At 51.3% G+C, this 18969-nt stretch overlaps 1 protein-coding gene across 3 annotated transcripts in view; it reads right to left on the bottom strand.

Annotated features, from left to right (window-relative positions):
- Positions 1-18969, bottom strand: part of PPP1R16A (protein phosphatase 1 regulatory subunit 16A) — a 71383-nt gene that overhangs the window by 40333 nt on the left and 12081 nt on the right. For 2 of the 3 annotated variants that reach the window (XM_054018235.1, XM_054018236.1), the window contains exon 2: positions 8214-10198. In XM_054018235.1, the coding sequence (XP_053874210.1) occupies positions 8214-8463 (250 nt within the window). In that variant the 5' untranslated portion in view covers positions 8464-10198. Of the gene's footprint in view, positions 1-8213; positions 10199-18969 lie in introns of those variants that run through there. The other variant, XM_054018237.1, reaches the window with a different exon arrangement.

The raw sequence follows: 18969 nt of genomic DNA, 5'->3' as shown, positions 1-18969 counted from the left end.
GGATCAGCGGATCCCCACACCACCGGCAGCAGGACAGCTGAGCAGCGGCTGGGAGCTGCGGGGCCGCCACCACCTGCAGCAGCTAGAGGCTACAGGGAAACCCAGCCGCCTGCAGTTCCAGGGAATCCTCCGCCGCCCACGGGGGCCGAGAGCTCAGGGGTTCCCCGCTGCCCGCGGAGGCCGGGAGCTTGGGGTTCCCCCGCTGCCCGCAGCTCCACAGGCCCCTGCCACCTGTGGGGGTAACCCGCGCCACCCATGGGAGCTGCGGGGTTCCCCCGCCACCCACAGCACCAGGGCCCCCACCACCCGTGGCAGCTGTGATCTTCAGGGGTTCCCCCACTGCCTCTGGCAGCCCCCACAGCTCCTGGCCCCAGCGGGCGGTGGAGGACCCTGCAGCTCCCAATCACCGCAGGCTGAAGTCACGGAGGTCACTGGAAGTCACGGATTCCGTAATAAGTGTAATAACTTAGTAATAAGTGACAGTCCCCACCCCAAAGAACTTACGAGCTAAATAGGCAAGACAGAAAAGGATAGGAGGGGGTGGAAAAAGTCAAAGTGACTTCCCCCAGACGGCACAGCAAGTCAGTCACGACAACAGAACGCAGGTTTCCTGAGTTCCAATCTAGCGCCTTATACACTAGCCCATGATGCCTCTTTATGCTGCTTGTTTACTTCCAGCATGTCACCCATTTTGGACAATGAAATTTTACTAGCCAGTTTCCCTTTCAGGGTTTGCATGCCCTAGGACACGGATGTAATGTTTGGATTGCAAATGCTGCAGGGATACATTTGACAAGAGCCTTTGCCTTGGTGTTTTTTGCAGTTTTTTAATTAAAGGGATCGTGGTAGCATGGCTACTAGTCTCGGCTTTTGTAAAAGCTCATTTTTACCAAAACCTAAACTTGGGGGACAAATCTGATCTGACAGCACGGCATGAAAAACCAGGGAGGATCATGTCGAACTGGATTATGGAATTACTGTCACCCATTAGATTCTTCAATTCCGATCACAACCTATTTTAGAGTCTTTCATTTCCAAAATTGGTACTGATCAGACCATATGGATGGACACAAAAATGCCAGATACAGGGCACATTTATTTTATACTGTATATATTCTTAAATATTTACAGTGCAAGAATATGTACAGTATGCTCCAATACTGTTACTGCACTTTTGTTTTAAATATTGTTTTAGTTTTCTACATATATAGCTTTAGTTTCTATGCTATTTTGAAGAGGTCATTACCTGTAAAGAAAGGATCGGACGTCACTCAACAGATGGAAGAGGGACCATTATGATGCCATGAAAGATTTAGACTGGAGTTCGCAAGGAGGCCAGAGGGAGTTGGGTGCCAAACTTTCCGACTATGTCTACATTAGAAAGGGTTTGCTGGCCTAGCAAATCCTCCGACAGCAGAGACACAGCTTATACCAGAAAGAGTTCTTTTGCCAGCATAGCTTATACCAGTTCCCCAGGGAAAATAAGGTATACTGGGGAAAGGGCTTTTTCAACAGCATAAATACTTCTACACTAGGGCTAACCTACCTAGCTATGCGAGCAAGCAAAACTTTTAAGTGGAGATGACCAGGTCTCACTGACTTTCAAGAACTTAAAATCTAAGCCAGATGCTCTCAAAGTGCCAAGTTACATAGCCATGGAGTTGTGGAGTCGCTAGGGCCCTGGATGAGGTAGACGGGGCAGGTGACACCTCTCGGAGTTATTGTTCCAGACTCTGCAGCCACAGGCAGATGACACTACGTCAAGTTAACACTTGGGTCCATAACCCTCAGGAGTGGACAATTTTTTTTAAATGGCTCGTCAGAGTCTGGAGCACAGTTCTACTGCACAAGGCTGAATTCCACAACAAATTCAGTGACTATGGAATTGCAGATTACACAGGGCCCTGCACAGAGCTACCGGGACTACTAAATAAGTATGAACCCTTGTGAAGTGTGAACATATACCATGGTTAGCGATGACCACATCTCCTATTTATTAGTTGTATTAGGTAGCCTGGGTCCCGGCCCCAAATGTTGACAATCTAGAGACAAAACGCAACTGGTGGGTGAAACAAGTTAGCAAGGAGGCAGGATGAAGTTACAATTACACAAACTTGTGCACAAGCTGTAAGTATTTTGTGTGCGTAGTTCTGACTAGCAGCAGTAGTCGCAGCTCAGCTGTCTAGAACTGCTTACAAGCTCATTCCAAAGCAAGCGTGCAGAGAGGGCCTTCGGCCATTAGAAACCCATACAAATACGCAGTAAGTAAGGCAGCACACGTCTGTCTCCAGCATTCTCCCCCTCTCTTCCACAAATCAGCTTCAGGTTGTGTTTCGAATTTCTTCCTTCAGACCCTTTTGTTTCCGCCTCTTCTCCACCTGATCCCTGGACCTACGTTTCTAGCTCCCCTTTTGATCTCACTTTCCACATTTTAGGGTGACAAAGAAAGAAGGTTGATGTGCTTCCAAGGTCTTTCCTATTTTCTCCTTTTACCCTATCCAGGTCCCACAAGCGAGTCCCCTCCCTCAGAGTGGATGGATGGATGGATGGATTTAGCTACTGTTGCTGTTCTGTCAGAGACAGAGGAAGTCCTAGACAGGTCATAAGAGGTACGTATCCTTCCCATAGGGGCAGAGTGTTTTAACAGGCCTTGCCAGCACAGGAAGTGAAGGACCTAGCTCAGTCCACAAAATCTGCCACTAGACTCTTCTGCTTGGGTGCCCTGTGCCCAATCTCCCTCAGCTCTTCACTCCCCCTTCTGTTCGTCACCACTTATTTCCCATCTCCTCTCTGTCCCAAGTATAAACCCCACAAAGGAATTTTCCTTTAAAGGATTTTATATCCAGGACAACATAAGAAATTACTGGGAGTATTAACAGCCACCAAGGCTGTAACAACACACACAGTCACCAGGCTAGGATGCTCTGAGAGATACCTTCATTCCAGTCCTTCCCAAAAACATGCTTCCTCAGGGTCCACAAAAAGTGAGATTATAATCACCAGATCAAACCCTACACATCTTGCCCATCACTCCAACAACCTCCTCAAATGCCCGTAAGAGCAAATGAGCTTTACAGATTGTTCACAAACCCAGGCTATATGGGTCCCACGCAGGGGCCAGGTCCAGAGTGAAGTCCCTTCTGGGGAACATCTTGCCAGCAGTCCCGCTCCCATCTAAACTGGTTATATCATGCAGGGAGAGAGATTGCCGTTCAGGTCACTGCCTCCCAAACCACTTAGGGCGTTCACAGCTTAACACCGCACTTTGATCTCCACTCCGAGGCTTACCGGCACCTAGGACTGAGCCCAGGGAACAGTATAATAAGCAAAGCACCACATTCTACAATAGTTTCAGATTCTCAACAACATCATGCAATGCCATTACAGCAATCTAATCGAGGTGACAAGTGCTTGGATAACTGAAGCAAAGGCCATATTAGAAAGGACAAGGTGCACGCTTGTAGCGAAGCAGAGATGGAAAGTTTGCACAGCGATCGCTGCATCGGCAACCAATTTAGCGGGACTAGTGAAGACCTGCTAAATCGACTGCAGATCGCTCTCCCGTCGACTCCTGTACTCCACCAGATTGAGAGGAGTCGACCGGAGAGTGTCTTCCATCAACATCACGTAGCGTGGACCCCGCGGTAAGTAGATCTAACCTACATCGATTTGAGTTATGCTATTCACGTAACTCAAATTGCGTAGCTTAGGGCACGTCTATACTACCCGCCGGATCAGTGGGTAGTGTTCGATGCATCGGGGATTGATTTATTGCGTCTCGTCTAGACACGATAAATTGATCCCCGAATCGATGCCTGTACTCCACCTCGGCAGGAGGAGTAAGCGGAGTCGACAGGGGAGCCGCTGCGGTGGACTTGCCGCCGTGAGGACAGCCAGGTAAGTCAAACTAAGATACAAATAGCGTAGCTGAAGTTGCATATCTTAGCTCGAACCCCTCGCTAGTGTAGCCCAGGCCTGAGACCGAATTTCCCCTGTAGTGTAGAAAAGGCCTAAGAGTAACATAGGACCTCACACCATCTCGGCTGACGCCCTGGCCTCACTGATAATGGGAATTTTGTCACTGACTTCAGCAAAGCCAGGATTTCACTCCCAGATTGCAAAATTCTGAACATCAGCCCAACAAAATGCTGGTCTCACACTCCGTCAAACAGGGGCACCAACATAATCTGGACTGAGCTTCAGCAAAGTTCCAACTCATATAGATACTGGACCAGGTCAGTGGTGATGAAACAGAGCTAGATGCCAGCATATTGACTACACCCCTCCCTACCTTCCCAAGGGCCTGATATAGCTGTTGAACAGGAGGGGATAAAATAGGCCCTTAAGATAACCTCCAGAGAGGGCTCTTAGGGGCAGAGGACCAATTACCAAACACTATCCTACGGCAACCGCAGACTGAGGAGGGCATACGGAGCCTTTCGTCTCAAACAGGGCTCAGGTCAGTAATGGGCAAGAGCTGTTGCCCTGTCGGATGGCAATTTAGTGGCCTGTGTAAAATGACTTGGTGGATCTGAGCCCAGTCCCGGGGGCAGAGAGGCGAAGGGCTGAGCAGGCCACAGAGATAGGGTTGCCAATTTTGGTTGGAGGTATTCCTGGAGGTTTCATCACATGACATAATCTTTAATTTAAAATTAATCTTTAATTCCTGGGGACTCCAGGACAACCCTGGATGGTTGGCAACTCTACACAGAGACCAAGCCACTAGAGGTCAGCCCTCCAGCTGGCAGGGCGATGTAGGGAAGCTACACCTATTATATGGACAGAGAGCGTCTGCCTCCAGGCCGGCTGAGCCAGCAGTTTTCCTCCGTGTGAAGTTTATGCAAAAAGCCACAAAGCCCCTTTTCTGTTCTTTCACTAGAGCCTGTAACCGAGTCCTGAAGAGATTCAGCTGGTTAACATCATTTCTATTTTTAGCCAGTCTGCCTTTTCATTTGAGGACCATACTGTGTCATTATCTAGTCAGGCCAGAGGGAGGGGTAGAGCCAGACAGTGCATCCCCTCTTTCACTTGGAAACTGTGCTGGGAGAGGAGGGAAAAAATATGTGGTTGTAAATTGCTTAATCCAAATGGAGAGTAAGAGCATTAAGAGGGAATCCATTTGTCCACTTGTCAATAGCAAGTAGAAAAGAGTTCCTGACAAGCACGGTGAGGTGGCTAAACCATCCATTCCATGTTTCTAGCCCTTGTAGTTGTGAAGGGAACCTCCCAAATTTGACCTGATGCAGTGTTGTCTTTCTGAGTCTGCAAACAGCTCCAGGGCCTCTGGTGCTGCTCAGATCTTTCCCAAGCACAGAGGGAATTAAGACATGAGATGGAATCCTGTGGGCAGCAGTGAAAGTGACAAGACTCACAGCACATTCACTCTGCTTAGTTGCTTGAGTAACCAAGGAACAGCAGTAAAAGCAGGAGCTGAGGAGGACCCTTCTGCCAATCCCAGAAATAAAGGAGGCTGGGAGAGGAATATGGGAGGTAGCGAAGAGGCAATATCCAGCAAACCACCTCCAGCCAAGAGGGGAAGGGTAAGCTCCTTCACCCTTTCAAAAGCCAGAAACGGGCAAGGGGAATGCTTCTAATGAACAGAAGCCTGCTAGCCAGAGGCTGATACAAGACACAGAGGAGGGTCCCAGGAACTGCTCCCTTCATCCTTCTCAGCAGCTGGGGTGACAGGCTTCTTAGCAGGGCATTGCCTCAGGACATGATGGGTTGGGACACTCCTTTCACAGCTGTTGCTAAATGAAGGCTGTATGTTTCTAGTCATGTGATTCACTAATCTCATCTGTACAGCTGAATAATTTACATAGCCACTAAGGGAAAGGACCTGTCACCTGTGACTAGTGCAAATTGCACCCAGGATTAATCCTCCGGCTACAGGTGTCTAGTAATCCTTCCATTAGGCAGGCAGTTTGTACATTTTTGTATTCACTGGGGATGATAAAATACATACTGTAGTTAATTATAGGTCACTGTTAAGTCAATTCTCCTTTTAACACCGTTCACTCATCTTCAGCTGACAACGTAATGTCCAGCAGAGAACAAAACAGCAATGTCATCATTGTAGTTTGCAAAGGTTTGCTCTTCATTTTCTCATGTCATTTCGCTAATGCTGACTAGACTCTCACTGCTGTATGGAGCTCAAGGAGCTGCCCATTATTTAATGGCTCCGTTAACCACGAGCACCATCAAGATTTTGTTAGAACTCTAGTCAAAAAGTTCTCAGGACACTAAAATTAACAAGAACTGTGGGATTCTACGGAAATTAGTTTAAAAAAAGGCAAATCAACGTATGTGATTTACAGAATAGAATTCGCATGTGTCTGTGGTAGCAGCTCCTTGACCCATTTTCTCTTTCTAAACCCTCAACCTGCCGGGCTTCTCTCTCACCAGGCCCATGTTAAATATTGGTAAGACTTGCAACACTACCTGCCCTTTAGCCATGATCACCCAACTGCAAGAGACAGAGATGAGCTTTGCCTCATTAAATCCAGCTGCTTCCTGGCACCAAACCTCCTTGCTAGGTCAAACTCTGTAGCTACTTGTGCCCTTTGCACCATTCTGTATATGGAAGAGATACTAGAGGGAAAATCCTGCTTCTGCAGAAGTGGGTGGAGCAGATATGACTTAATAAATCAGAAGTTAGAGACTGAAGAGACCTATGACCTCTTCCCCGTCCCCCCCACCCTTTGCCAACTTCTCCCAGTCACGTCTCTCCTTTAGTGCATCAAGCCTATACATTGAATGTCGAAAAAAATCACAGGCAAATTTCACCTTGTGGCCTGTGACACGCATTCTTCACAGTACCAGGAAACAAAGCCAGCTCTCCTCTGGACCTGACTTTTCCCTTGGAGGCTGTGCACCACCGACTGACGCCCACCAAGGATTTCAGCTCTGGTTTGCAGGCTGCAGTACACCGTACGAGAAAAGGGAGCCTCAGGGGACCAACAACTTGGGGCAAGAATTTGGGGCAACGAAGTGCAGCCCCCTCAGAAGTAATGTCAGGCAGCTACGCATTTGGTACAGTGACTCCTGCTAAGAATGGAGACGGTACTCCTCTGCCATTCCTTTCTAGCGCCTCCTGCTAGCCAGAGCTGGCACTGGAGTAGCTGTGCAGGTGTTTCGTTGTTCTGGATTTGCCACCATTTTAAAACAAAATGTTAAGGGAGCCTGAGGTGAACCCAGAAGAGCTAGAAATGCTGGAGGGGTGAGAGGGACCTGTGACATCGAGTGCTTTCTGGTGTAGCCACTTTTCCCCCAATGCCATTCAGACAGGCCAAAGGCACCCAGACCCATTCCTCACAGGCCCCTCTGCTCTCACTGAGCTCGATGGCAGCCGAGGGCACGCAGTGAGTCATAGGACAGTGCCCAGGCAGCAGTGATTTCAAACAAGGGATTAGTGTAAACAGAACAACGTGTTCTGTAGGTACACTGAAAGCAGACTGCTGTCACAGAACCATCGCCTCTCAGCACGCGCCCCGTCTTTTCTTTATCGTTTGTGTTATATAAATAAAGTCTGATGGTGTCCAAATGCCACCTTTCCAGAGGGGCAAGAGGTTTGCACTTCCTGGGTTGTTTGCCTCCCTTCCCCCCCACAAAGAATTACCTTATCCCACAAAGTGGGGAAGGGTGAATGTGGCCCCACAGCCAATCGTGGGAGCCCTGCCCAGAGCCGGTCATGTTATCAAGGCAATAAGCATACAGGGATGGGCAGCATTATCTACATGCTCTATGGAATGGGGAAATGGGATTCCCCTGCAAGAAGAGAAGGTGACCCAGTACCAGAGCCCGAACTCGTCAGGGCCCTACGCTATGTAAATAGTCTTCACCCTGCGATAAAATCACTCAGCTCTTCCTCCAGTGGAAAGAAGCCCACATCAAAAGATCACCCCACAATGGGACCTTCTTGCTTAGGAGCGAGTTGATCTTTACAGCCCCTAGGTCTGAGCACAAGCAGTGACGCAGCTGCTTACCACATACGACCTACGGAGTCCAACCCCAGAGGCCTTCAGATTCCATTGCGGCTGGTCCCGTCATTTCTGACCAACAATTTCTGCTTGAAGATATTTTTAAAAATTAAGCCTCCCAAGTCTTATGGGGGAACCCACAATCCCCCGCCACCATCCTGCACCCCTCACACACAGTGCCTATGCCCCCCCCCATCTCTTACACTCAGTCTGGGAGGACCTGGCCCTTCCTACCTTCCTCCACATCATTGCGAGATGCTGCCTCCAGCAGCTTGATGCTCTCCGGAAACAGCACTCGCTTCTCCCTGCTGCTGTTTTTCTTCCTCTTTTCTGCTCTGGCCTTCTTGCCATGAGCCTCCTTTTCAAACTGTGCCCATTTCTTCAGCTGCTGCGTCCGGCGCTTCTGTGCGTGCTTCAGCCGCTCCTGGGTGCTCATCCTGGCCACCACTGGCATCTCCGCCAGCAGCTCCAGGTGCTCCGCCATGGCTGCTGCAGGGAAGGGAACACAGGCTGCTCCTCGTCGAGGTCTCGATTCCAGGCACAGGAGCCCCACGGCACTGGGAAGAAAGCCCAGGCGTGTATAGAAGAGAGGCGTGAGGATCCCTGCCTCCAGAGGGCATCACCTGCACCACTTCAAACGGTCTGTCGCCAGGCCACAGCCTCAGAGAACATGAATGGTGCAAACTTGTCTTATACCTGGATCCTGGTTGCTTTCTGGGGCTCTGCCACCCCCCCTGGAGATCGAGGGTTCTGCTCCATAACCACCCCTCTTCTCTGGGTTTCTCCCTGAGTGGTTTGATGGTCTTCCCAAGCCTCAAACACCCAGGGTCTTTCCCATGAGTTGGGAGTCAGCAATCTTTCCAGAAAAACACTCACCATGCAAACCAGCTAACAAGTAACGTGCACTGTACCACTGGTGAGAGAGGCTCCCGCTCCTACCCCCTCAGCCCCGCAAACGGCCACGCAGGGACCAAGAGCAGCAGCAACAGAAGCTTCGTTCATTGGGCTTAGAATCTTTGCAGCCTCTTTCCACCTACACCCGGTTTCATAGGAGGCCCAAAGATACCCGTACAACACTCTCTCGGCTCTGCCTGCGTGGTTTCAAAGGTAAAGGTAGACAATTAAATTAAGAGCCCCGGAGATATAGCCATCCAGACAGCCACCTCAAAGGTCTGAGCTAGCCCAATCAGTTCGGTGTCCACACTGCTCTTTGGGAGCAGACAGAAGGCTTAGGAGGTTAAGTCAGGAAATCTGTGTCTCTCCCCCAGAGCAGCACTGCTGCTCAGTCCTGTATTAAGTCAGTGGGGTGCCACCCCAGCAATTCATAGTACAGAGGAAGGCTGGACGGCTTCTCAGGCACACTCACGGTGGGAATTATTACAGAGTTATTTTGTCTGTCACCAAGTCCATGCTCGGAGGCTAATTACCTGGATAACGTCCTCCCTTTTGCCTCCTGTGTTCATGAAGCAAGGGCTGTGGGGGGCAAACAAGGGGAAAATGTACTGATGACTTAGCTGCAACTGTCCTCATTCCAAGCAGCAACCTCTAAACTGGGCTCTCCCAGTACCGGGAACCAACAGGTTATTCCAGAATTATGGAAGAATGGCTGCTATGTCCTCCCCACCGAGATCATTCAAAGCTGCCCAACGGAAGAGAGAAACACCAGTGAACAGTTAGTGCCCATTACCACCATAACCAGCAGCCCCCGAAGGTCCGAGATCAAATATCAAGCAGAAGAAATGGGAGGAAAAGGCGTATCCACAGCACTGTACAATCCTGTCACAGCCGTTGCAGGGAGAAATCCCTTCTGCATTCGTTTCTTCCATGTGGTCTCCAGTCTTTGCCACTTACGTTCTTCCAGGTGCTCGGTGAACTCTGAGAACATGGATCCTCATTGTCAGAGGGACAATCCCTCACTCCACATCCCCTGGTGCTCGGCAAGTTAACGGGCTTCCCTTGGAGCCACTTGAAAGCCCTCCAAGAGGAAGCGGTTGGTTTGCACTTCCCCTCCCCGGGGTGGACACAAAGGAGAGCGGCACAGAAGCGGGATCTCTAAGCCTCGGATTGCATCCTGGCAGCCCGTGCAAGTGCTCAGGCGGCCTTGCTGGACTCGCTGGCAACTCCTCCCTCCCTGCAGTCAGTCACAGTGACACTTGAAAGCTGGGCTGAGCTTCCTGCTATCCTCAGGCAAGCGCCCGGAGAGTGGAGCTTCAGGAGTCCTGCAAAGAAAAGAACGAGGGGGGTTAGGGCATTGCTGAGGGGAGAGAGCCTGCCCCTCCCGACAAGACCCTGACCCCTCTCTGCACCCCACCCGATGCTGGTTTTGCCCTCCGTTAATCCAGGATTAACCTACAATCAAAGTTTAAGCAAATTACCCAGAGCTTTGCCAGTAGCAATTGAAAGCGTCTTTCTCCCTCCCTGAAGCTGCCTGCACTGGCCAACCCTCCAGAGCACACCTTCCTGCCAGCAGCATTCCGACAGACCTGCCAAGGCTTGGAAGCTCGCAGCCTCCCCTGCAATCCAGGGTGCTGCTCGGGTAGGCTGGCATTCAGAGCACCAAGAGGAAGAAAAGAAAAGCTTCCTCTAGGAACAGAGTTGCACTGAGTTAGCCGATTACAAAGGCGTCTGACCCCCAAAGGGTGAGCCACAGAGACACGGCCGCTCCATCTCCCAAGCACATGATTTCATTGTCTCAGACTTTATTTGAAGAATGTTCTGCAGTTCAAAGCAGTAACCGTAGCCACCCCACCAGGAAAGCTCCCATGTAACAGCCTAGCATGGAAACAAACCCTTTCCTTCTCCTTGAAGGGTCACTAGTCCCTGCCAACGAGGGACAGATTATTTACTTACCTGAGGACATGAAGTTTCCAGACTTGGCCGAGGCCTCTTATTATTGAATCAGAGAAGGGAAGAAACTTACTAGGTCTAAAGTGTACCTCTGGGCCAGTGCAGGACTGCTCCCCGGCTCTCTTAGCACTCCCAGTCTAGCTGGGAACAGCAACACACACTTTGCCCTTTGGAGAGCCCAAAACACTGCTAGCCCCTTGGGGGAGGGACTGCCTCTTTGTTCTCTATTTGTACAGCCCCTAGCACAATGGGGGCCTGATCCATGACTGGGGCTCCTTGATGCCATCGTAATACACATAATAATGCAAGGTGGGTCAGAATTATTATCCCCATTTTACCAATGAGTAAACTGAGGCACAGAGGTGTCTAAGGTCACAGCCAGTCTGTAACAGACCTGGGAAAGGTACCCAGGTGTCCCAACTTCTAGTCTTCTACTACAACCACAAGGTCACCTTTTCTCCCATCCCATCACTTCCCGTGAAAGAATACTCTGCACAACTGAAATCACACAGTGGGGTGGTCCCTAATATTCACTAGCCTTTTTCCAGGCAAGAGACCCAAAAACATATACTGGTAGCTGCATAAAGCAGCACCTCTGTTACAACACTAACACACAAAAACTTCACAGCAGCAGACAACCAGAATACTGTAGCCCAGGCCTGCACAACATGCGGCCCGGGAGCCACATGCGGCCCGCGTGGTCTCACTGTGCAGCCCGCAGGGGGGGGTGAGTAGGCAAGCGGGCGGGCAGTGGCGGGGAGTGAGTCGGCGAGCCGGGGGAGGGGGGATGAGGAGGCGAGCGGCGAATCAGTGGCTGACCTGTTCTACTGCTCTGGTCTGGCTCCCATCCCCTCTCCCAGGACAAGCCGAGCGGCGGGGCGCTCAGGGGAGGCGGCGGTGGTGGAGCAGAGGTGAGCTGGAGCGGGAAGTGGTTCCTCTACCCCCCCGTTACTTCCTGTGCCCCCCCCCACCCTAGCTCACCTCTGCTCTGCCTGCTCCCCTGAACACGCCGCCGCTCCGCTTCTTCCCCCCCCCCTCCCAGGCTTGCCGCGCGCAAAACCGCTATTTCGCGCAGCAAGGCTGGGAGGGAGGAGAAGCCGAGCGGCAGGCACTCGCGGGAGGCGACGGTGGTGGAGCGGAGGTGAGCTGGAGCGGGTAGCAGTTCCTCTACCCCCCCCGTTACTTCCTGCGCCCCCCCGACCCTAGCTCACCTCCGCTCTGCCTGCTCCCCTGAACGCGCCGCTGCTCCGCCCTCCCTCGCCTGAGAGGAAGCGGGGAGAAGCGGAGCGGCGGCACTCCCGGGGGAGCAGGCAGAGTGGAGGTGAGTTAGAGCGGGAGGTCACGAGAGGCCCGCAGGAAGCAATGGTGGGGGGGAAATGCGGCACACCGGGGGAGGAGGCGGGGCTGGGGATTTGGGGAAGGGGTTCAGAAGGGGTGGAGCTGGGGTGGGGCCGGGGGCAGAGGGGCACAAAAAAAAGGGGGGGCGGCCAAAATTTTTTTTGCTTGGGGCGGCAAAAATCCTAGAGCCGGCCCTGCCATCTCCCAGGGTTGCAGCTGTCTGGAGGTGCTGCCTTCCATGCCTGCCTCATTCACGCCTCATTCATTCAACAGGGCAATTGATTACAAAGTGTGGGTGAAGATCCTATTCTACTTCTAGCAAAAAGCCATTTTTCTTTTACCTTACTTATACTACCTTAGGGGCCCGCTATAACAAATTACTGAGGTTCAATACTGCTGTTTCGGTGGGTTGGCACTGGGGAAGGAGGATTTGTTTCCGCGGAGCAGGTGGCGCTGGGGGGGGGGTTCGGCAGCGCTGGGGGGTTGTTTCCATGGGGGGGTGGCACAGTGGGGGGGGTGTTGTGTTTTGGGGGGGCTGGGTGGCGCTGGGGGGAGTTGGCAGCTCTCGGGGGGGTTCGGCCCTCAGCTGTTTTCTTTGGAGTAAAGTGGCGAAGGCCATATTACGAGTTGTGCGGGCCTGCTGTAGCCACTGGGATTTGTTTCAGAGCAGTTTCAGCTTGCTTCTTGAAGTGATCAGCCTGATACGTGTGTCTGGTCAAAATGTGTGTCTGCACAGTATGACTAGTGGAAAAATGGGGCTCCCATCACAAGGAGGAACTAAATCAGAACAGCTCAGGAGAAATGCCATATATAGCACGACAAACAAGAATTCCTGTGACACCCATAATCTCCCTCCAAAAGCCAAAATCACTAAGGAAAAACAAACAGGAATGTGCTTAGTTTGTCCTTAAGGCTCACATTCACTGGGGAGTGGGGGAGAAGGATGAAGAATTTCACCACAATTCTGAACTTCATTAAACATTTTTAGGTTTAGCTTAAACCTTTGGCACCAAGAGCAGATATATGTTGACAAGGAAAATGCACCAGGCAGATGCAAATTAAAGAGACAAAACCTTAATTTCGCATTAAGACTCATATCTTACCACCACCATAAGTGTAGTGACAAAATGTGCCAGAATCTAATCTCAATTCCACTGATGTAAATCCAAAATCATTTCACAGACATCAGGAGAGTTACTCTACATTTACTCTGGTTTCAGGGTAGCAGCCGTGTTAGTCTGTATCCTCAAAAAAAACAGTACTTGTGGCACCTTAGAGACTAACAAATTTATTAGAGCATAAGCTTTCGTGGGCTACAGCCCACTTCTTCGGATGCATATTTACTCTGGTGGAACTCCTGAAATCAGAACCCGATCCAGTGATCTCATAGTTCATAAAGTAGCTTTTCTTCAGAAGCATCTCAAAGATTTTTACCCTATATATAGAAGTTATTTTGTCCAACACTGAAATACAGCCACCTCTGAGATGAAATGCAGCAGCTGTTTAACAGCAGCCGAATGATACACAACAGTTTAGGAGTGGAGCGTCCATTAAACCCACAGTGGAGGAAGCCGGGGGGAGGCAGAATGTAACTTCCAAATGGGAAGGTGCCCAGGATTGCAAGCAAGGAGGAGTTGTCCGTGTCTGAAAGGAGGCACAGGACTCCCAACAGTATGCTGGGGTGTTGGTTCAATCCTGACTCAGAAGAATGTTGAATCACCAACACCATTTCCTGCAGCGCCTAGATGTCTTTTCGAACCAGTGACCTAAACAGGCTTAGTTTAGGAGCAGGGATGCTGGACTGGGGCGGGAGGGTAGGGAGCATGGCCCCGGGCAGAGAGGAGTAAGCAGGGGATGAGGTCTTGGGGGGGAAGAGGTGGAACAGGAGCGGGGCCTCAGGGAAAGAGACGGTGTGAGGGCAGGGGCATGGTGAGAAGGGGTGGTGTGGGGGCACGTGCCTCATGGAGACTATGGAGAGTTCCATGAAAACCTGCTCTCCAGTCAAAGGGCAAATACACAGGATTACTGGATTATTTTGTATATTTAAGAGATCTGATCCCCATTGGTTCAGTTGTTTAATAAGATTAACTGCCACGGGACAATTTTTTAAACTGGGGACTCAGAGTGTGGATTGGTCATGGCAAACTATGATTTTGCATATATTTAAAGCAGTGGCACCCTCAGCTCACAGCATTCCTGCATGCATGTACTGTTTTCACCCTCACACACCCTGTTTTGCTGTCTCCTATTGTTCTATGAATGTAGATCGTAAACTCCTCTGGGCAGGGATACCACCTTGTGATTTCCTTGTTTTGTAAAGCATCACTCACATCTGTGGTGTCAGTCATAAATAATAGTAAGGCTAAAGTTAGCAAAACCAAGGAATAGCAAACAAGATTTCCCCGGACAGCTCTATTCATGTACCTCAGTCATTTCTTGCAACCCCGCAAAGCTACTGCAGTCCCACACAGCCACAGAGACGTGTCAGAGTACCTCAATCCAGCCGCCCCCCCCTTAATATTCCAGTCCTGGGAGCTCCAGCCCTCTGCCAAAATCCTCCTGACACAGCTGGGTCAAGCCAATTTGGGAAATCCTGCCAAACCTTTCAATGGCCTCCAACCCCAAAGGCCAAGATTCAATGCATCACTTTCTTTCCCCACACCTGACCCAAACTGCTGGCCAGACCTGCTGACTGGGGGCTGCGGAGGAGAGAGCGTTCAGTCAGGGAAAGAGGCCGGTGATGTGTTTTGTGGAAGGCGTTATGGGAATGGTGGAGGGCTGAAAAACAAGGAGTGGGCACTGGGGAGTCTACTGCACGCCCCTGCCAGGAGCAAAGGAGGAGGGCCTGTTTTCCGGCCAGCTCAGCCTCCCTCCTCTAGACACTTTCAGTTGAGGGGTGGGGGGAATCTTTCATTCTACACTGGGACAAACAGTACAAAAACCAACAAAAAAAACCAGATTTTTCACAGGAGGAAAAATTCTGAAAAATTCCAGAGAACAAACGCAGAATTTTTCAGCCTGGCCCCAGCTGCCTCCTGGAGTTGCCTGGGGTCCATCAGAACATTTTTAACCAGCTTTGGTAGGAGATATTTTAATTCCTTAGAGCGCTCGAGTTATTACCACTGACCTCTTAGTCAGCACAAAGCCACTCATTGCCACACCACATGGCACTGGAGCCTGGGCACTTGCATTTCTACCTGGGCTTACGGAGGGGTCAGCGCCTGGACCCAGGAGTCCCCAGAGCGGCAGGTACCCCACTGAGCAGGCAGCAGCGCCAATTACTTGTATCCAGGTCAGACGGCCAGGCCTTGGCTACACTTGCAGATGTACAGCGCTGTGAATTAAACCTGACTTCGTGCAGCTGAGTAGGGAGAGCGCTGCAGTCTGTCCCACTGACAGCTGCCCAGCGCACTGTCGTGGCCACATTTGTGGCAATTGCAGCGCTATTGGGAGCGGTGCATTATGGGCAGCTATCCCACAGAGCACCTCTTCCCATTCTGGCGCCGTGGGTTGTGGGAAGGGGGCGTGGGATTCTGGGTCCTGTCCCAACGCCCCGTGATGCATCGCTTCGCATCCCAGAAATCCCTTTGTTTTCGTTCACCTTTGGCACCATCTTTCAACGGTTTCTGTGCAGCGCGATCTGTCTGCGGGAAATGGAGTCCGAACTGCTGAGGCGTATGCTGACGAGTCTCACCAGCACGTCACGTTTGGCTGTCGAACTATTCCTTAAGATCCAAAGTGACAGTGAGAGTGAGGAGTCCGACGATGCTATCGAGCCGCATAACGCGTACGACACGAAATTGCTTGTGGCATTCACGGACATGCTCAGCACCGTGGAATGCCACTTTTGGGCTCGGGAAACAAGCACCAAGGGGTGGGATCACATCGTCATGGAAGTCTGGGGTGACGAGCAGTGGCTGCAGAACTTTCGGATGAGAAAAGTCACTTTCATGGGACTGTGTGAGGAGCTCACCCCCACCCTGCGGCGCAAGGACACGAGATTGAGAGCTGCCCTGACGGTGGAGAAGTGGGTGGCTATTGCAATCTGGAAGCTGGCAACTCCAGACAGCTACCGGTCGGTCGCAAACCAGTTTGGAGTGGGAAAGTCGACCGTTGGAATCGTGTTGATGCAAGTTTGCAAGGCCATTAATCGCATCCTACTCAGAAGAACCGTGACTCTGGGTAACGTGCAGGACATAGTGGATGGTTTTGCACAAATGGGGTTCCCTAACTGTGGAGGGGCGATAGATGGGACGCACATTCCTATTCTGGCACCACCCCACCTAGGATCCAAGTACGTTAATCGGAAGGGGTATTTCTCTATGGTTCTCCAGGCGCTTGTGGATCACCGTGGGCATTTCATTGACATTAACACAGGCTGGCCCGGAAAGGTGCATGACGCACGCATCTTTCGGAACACTTGGCTGTTCAGGAAGATGCAGGCCGGGACTTTTTTCTCAGAGCGGAAGATCACAGTAGGGGAAGTTGAAATGCCCATTGTGATCCTTGGAGATCCCGCTTACCCGTTAATGCCGTAGCTCATGAAACCCTACACAGGGAGCCGTGACAGCAGCAAGGAACGGTTCAACTACAGGCTGAGCCGGTGCCGAATGACTGTGGAGTGTGCCTTTGGCCGTTTAAAGGCCCGCTGGCGATCTCTGTATGGGAAGCTGGACTTGGCCGAAAACAGCATCCCCGCGGTTATATCCGCGTGCTGTGCCCTCCATAATATTTGTGAAGGGAAGGGTGAAAGCTTCACTCAGGCATGGACCTCTGAGGTTCAACACCTGGAGGCTGAATTTGCACAGCCAGAGAGCAGGGCTATTACAAGGGCCCAGCGCGGGGCTGCAAGGATTAGGGATGCCTTGAGGGAGCAATTTGAGGCTGAAAACCAGCAGTGATATCTGGTGCCCTGCACGGGAGTGAAGTGCAGTAGATCCAATCTTTAGGAATCAGTGTTTGTTAAGCAGACAAGCAGACTTGCAGTGCCTGTTTATTTCCTGGGCTAAGGAGTCTTTTACTTTATGCAATAATAAAGAATGTTTTTGGAGGGAGGGATAGCTCAGTGGTTTGAGCATTGGCCTGCTAAACCCAGGGTTGTGAGTTCAATCCTTGAGGGGGCCACTTGAGGATCTGGGGCAAAATCAGTACTTGGTCCTGCTATTGAAAGCAGGGGGCTGGACTCGATGACCTTTCAAGGTCCCTTCCAGTTCTAGGAGATGGGATATCTCCATTAACTATTATTTATTATTAAAGCCAAAAAATCCATTCATTGAAAAGAAACAAGGGGTTGGAGTGGGGAACGGTACAATCACAGATTCGCGTATGTCCTGTCTGGGGTGCTGTGCAGTGACTGCTGCACTTCAGGACAGCTATACTGCATGGTGATGGGGGTTGAGTGCAGAGGGTAAGGGTCGTGGTTTTCAGGGCTGGATGGTGAAGATACTGGTGTTGGAGGCAGCGGGTGGTGTGAAGAACACGGAAGTTGGGGAAAGTGGGTTGGAGGTGACAGTGGGGCACAACGGAAAGAGTTTTGGGACAAGGGCTGTAGGGGGGGTGGCGTTTGCGTTTGCGGTACTGCTCCTCTTTCTGCTTGGCTACCAGCTCCTGGATAGCATCTGCTTGGCGCTCCAGGATGCTTATGAGCCGATCAGTGCTTTGCTGCCGGTGCGCGGTGCTTTGCCGCCGGTGCGCTGCATTTTCCTGGCGGATCCTGCTTTCTCTCTCCCTCCAGTCCTGTGCTTTCTCATTCTCTTTAATAGATTGCCGCATCACTTCTTGCAGCATGTCTTCTTTGCTTTTTCGCGGTCTCTTCCTGAGTCTTTGCAGTCTCTGAGCAGGCGATAAGAGGGACGGCGGAGGTCTCAAGGTTGATGCAGCTGTATAGGCAAAATGCAACATTTAACAGAGGCAGCATTGTTTATACCGGACAGAGTAATGATTCCCCCCGCACTTAAGGAGCAGAAAACACACAGGGTCTACACAATAGCATAATTTTCCCGTCCGAAACAGAGCACACATATCCCACGGGAGCCTCAAAATGGTGAGTAAGGGGGACTGATTGTTTCAGGGCTGCACTGTCCTCTGGGTTTCTGTGCCTTGAGGAGAGCCAACAGCTTCAGGGGACACCTACACTAAACACTGTCCCAACATTTTCCACAGGAGTTCGTCCTGGACGATATCTCGCTGCTGAGGGTGACCTGGGAAGCCAGGGAGGGTCTTCTACTGCAATGCGGCTTCCGCCCTGGCCCATATGCAGCTTGCCTGTGTGCAGCAATGGTCCCCCCGCCCCTCACGGCACAGACACGTTAGCCTGGCTGGGACAAGGACCACGGTGGCTCTCCCGATAAACCTGCACAAGCGCATTGCACACGTTCTGGATGAGACATTCGAGCAGATTACCGAGGCCGATTACCGCGATGTGATAAACCACATCAATGCACTATTCCGCATCTAGGCATGCATGCCTAACCCTCCTCTCCCAAAGAGTCCGCACCAAAAAAATTCCTTCCCGAAAAAAAAAACCGCTTACCAGGAACCTGCTCTTCTGTTTGTCCTCCATCAAGTACCGGCCGCTGCGACTGGCTACCTTCCTCCTGGCTTGAGAAGAGCTCCTGGCTGCATGGCTCCAGGGATTCCGGGGTGTCTCCATCCGGCCCACCACCATCACTCCCGTTTTCCTCCTTCTCCCCCCCCACACCGGCTCTGAAGTGTCCATGGTGGTGCTCGGAGTGGAGGTGGGGTTAACCCCAAGTATCGCATCCAGCTCTTTGTAGAATCGGCAGGTCGCGGGGGGAGCACCTGA

This window comes from Malaclemys terrapin, chromosome 2, assembly GCF_027887155.1.
Source record: "Malaclemys terrapin pileata isolate rMalTer1 chromosome 2, rMalTer1.hap1, whole genome shotgun sequence".
NCBI lineage: Eukaryota > Metazoa > Chordata > Testudines > Emydidae > Malaclemys > Malaclemys terrapin.
This window is presented reverse-complemented; position numbering and strand designations above follow the sequence as displayed.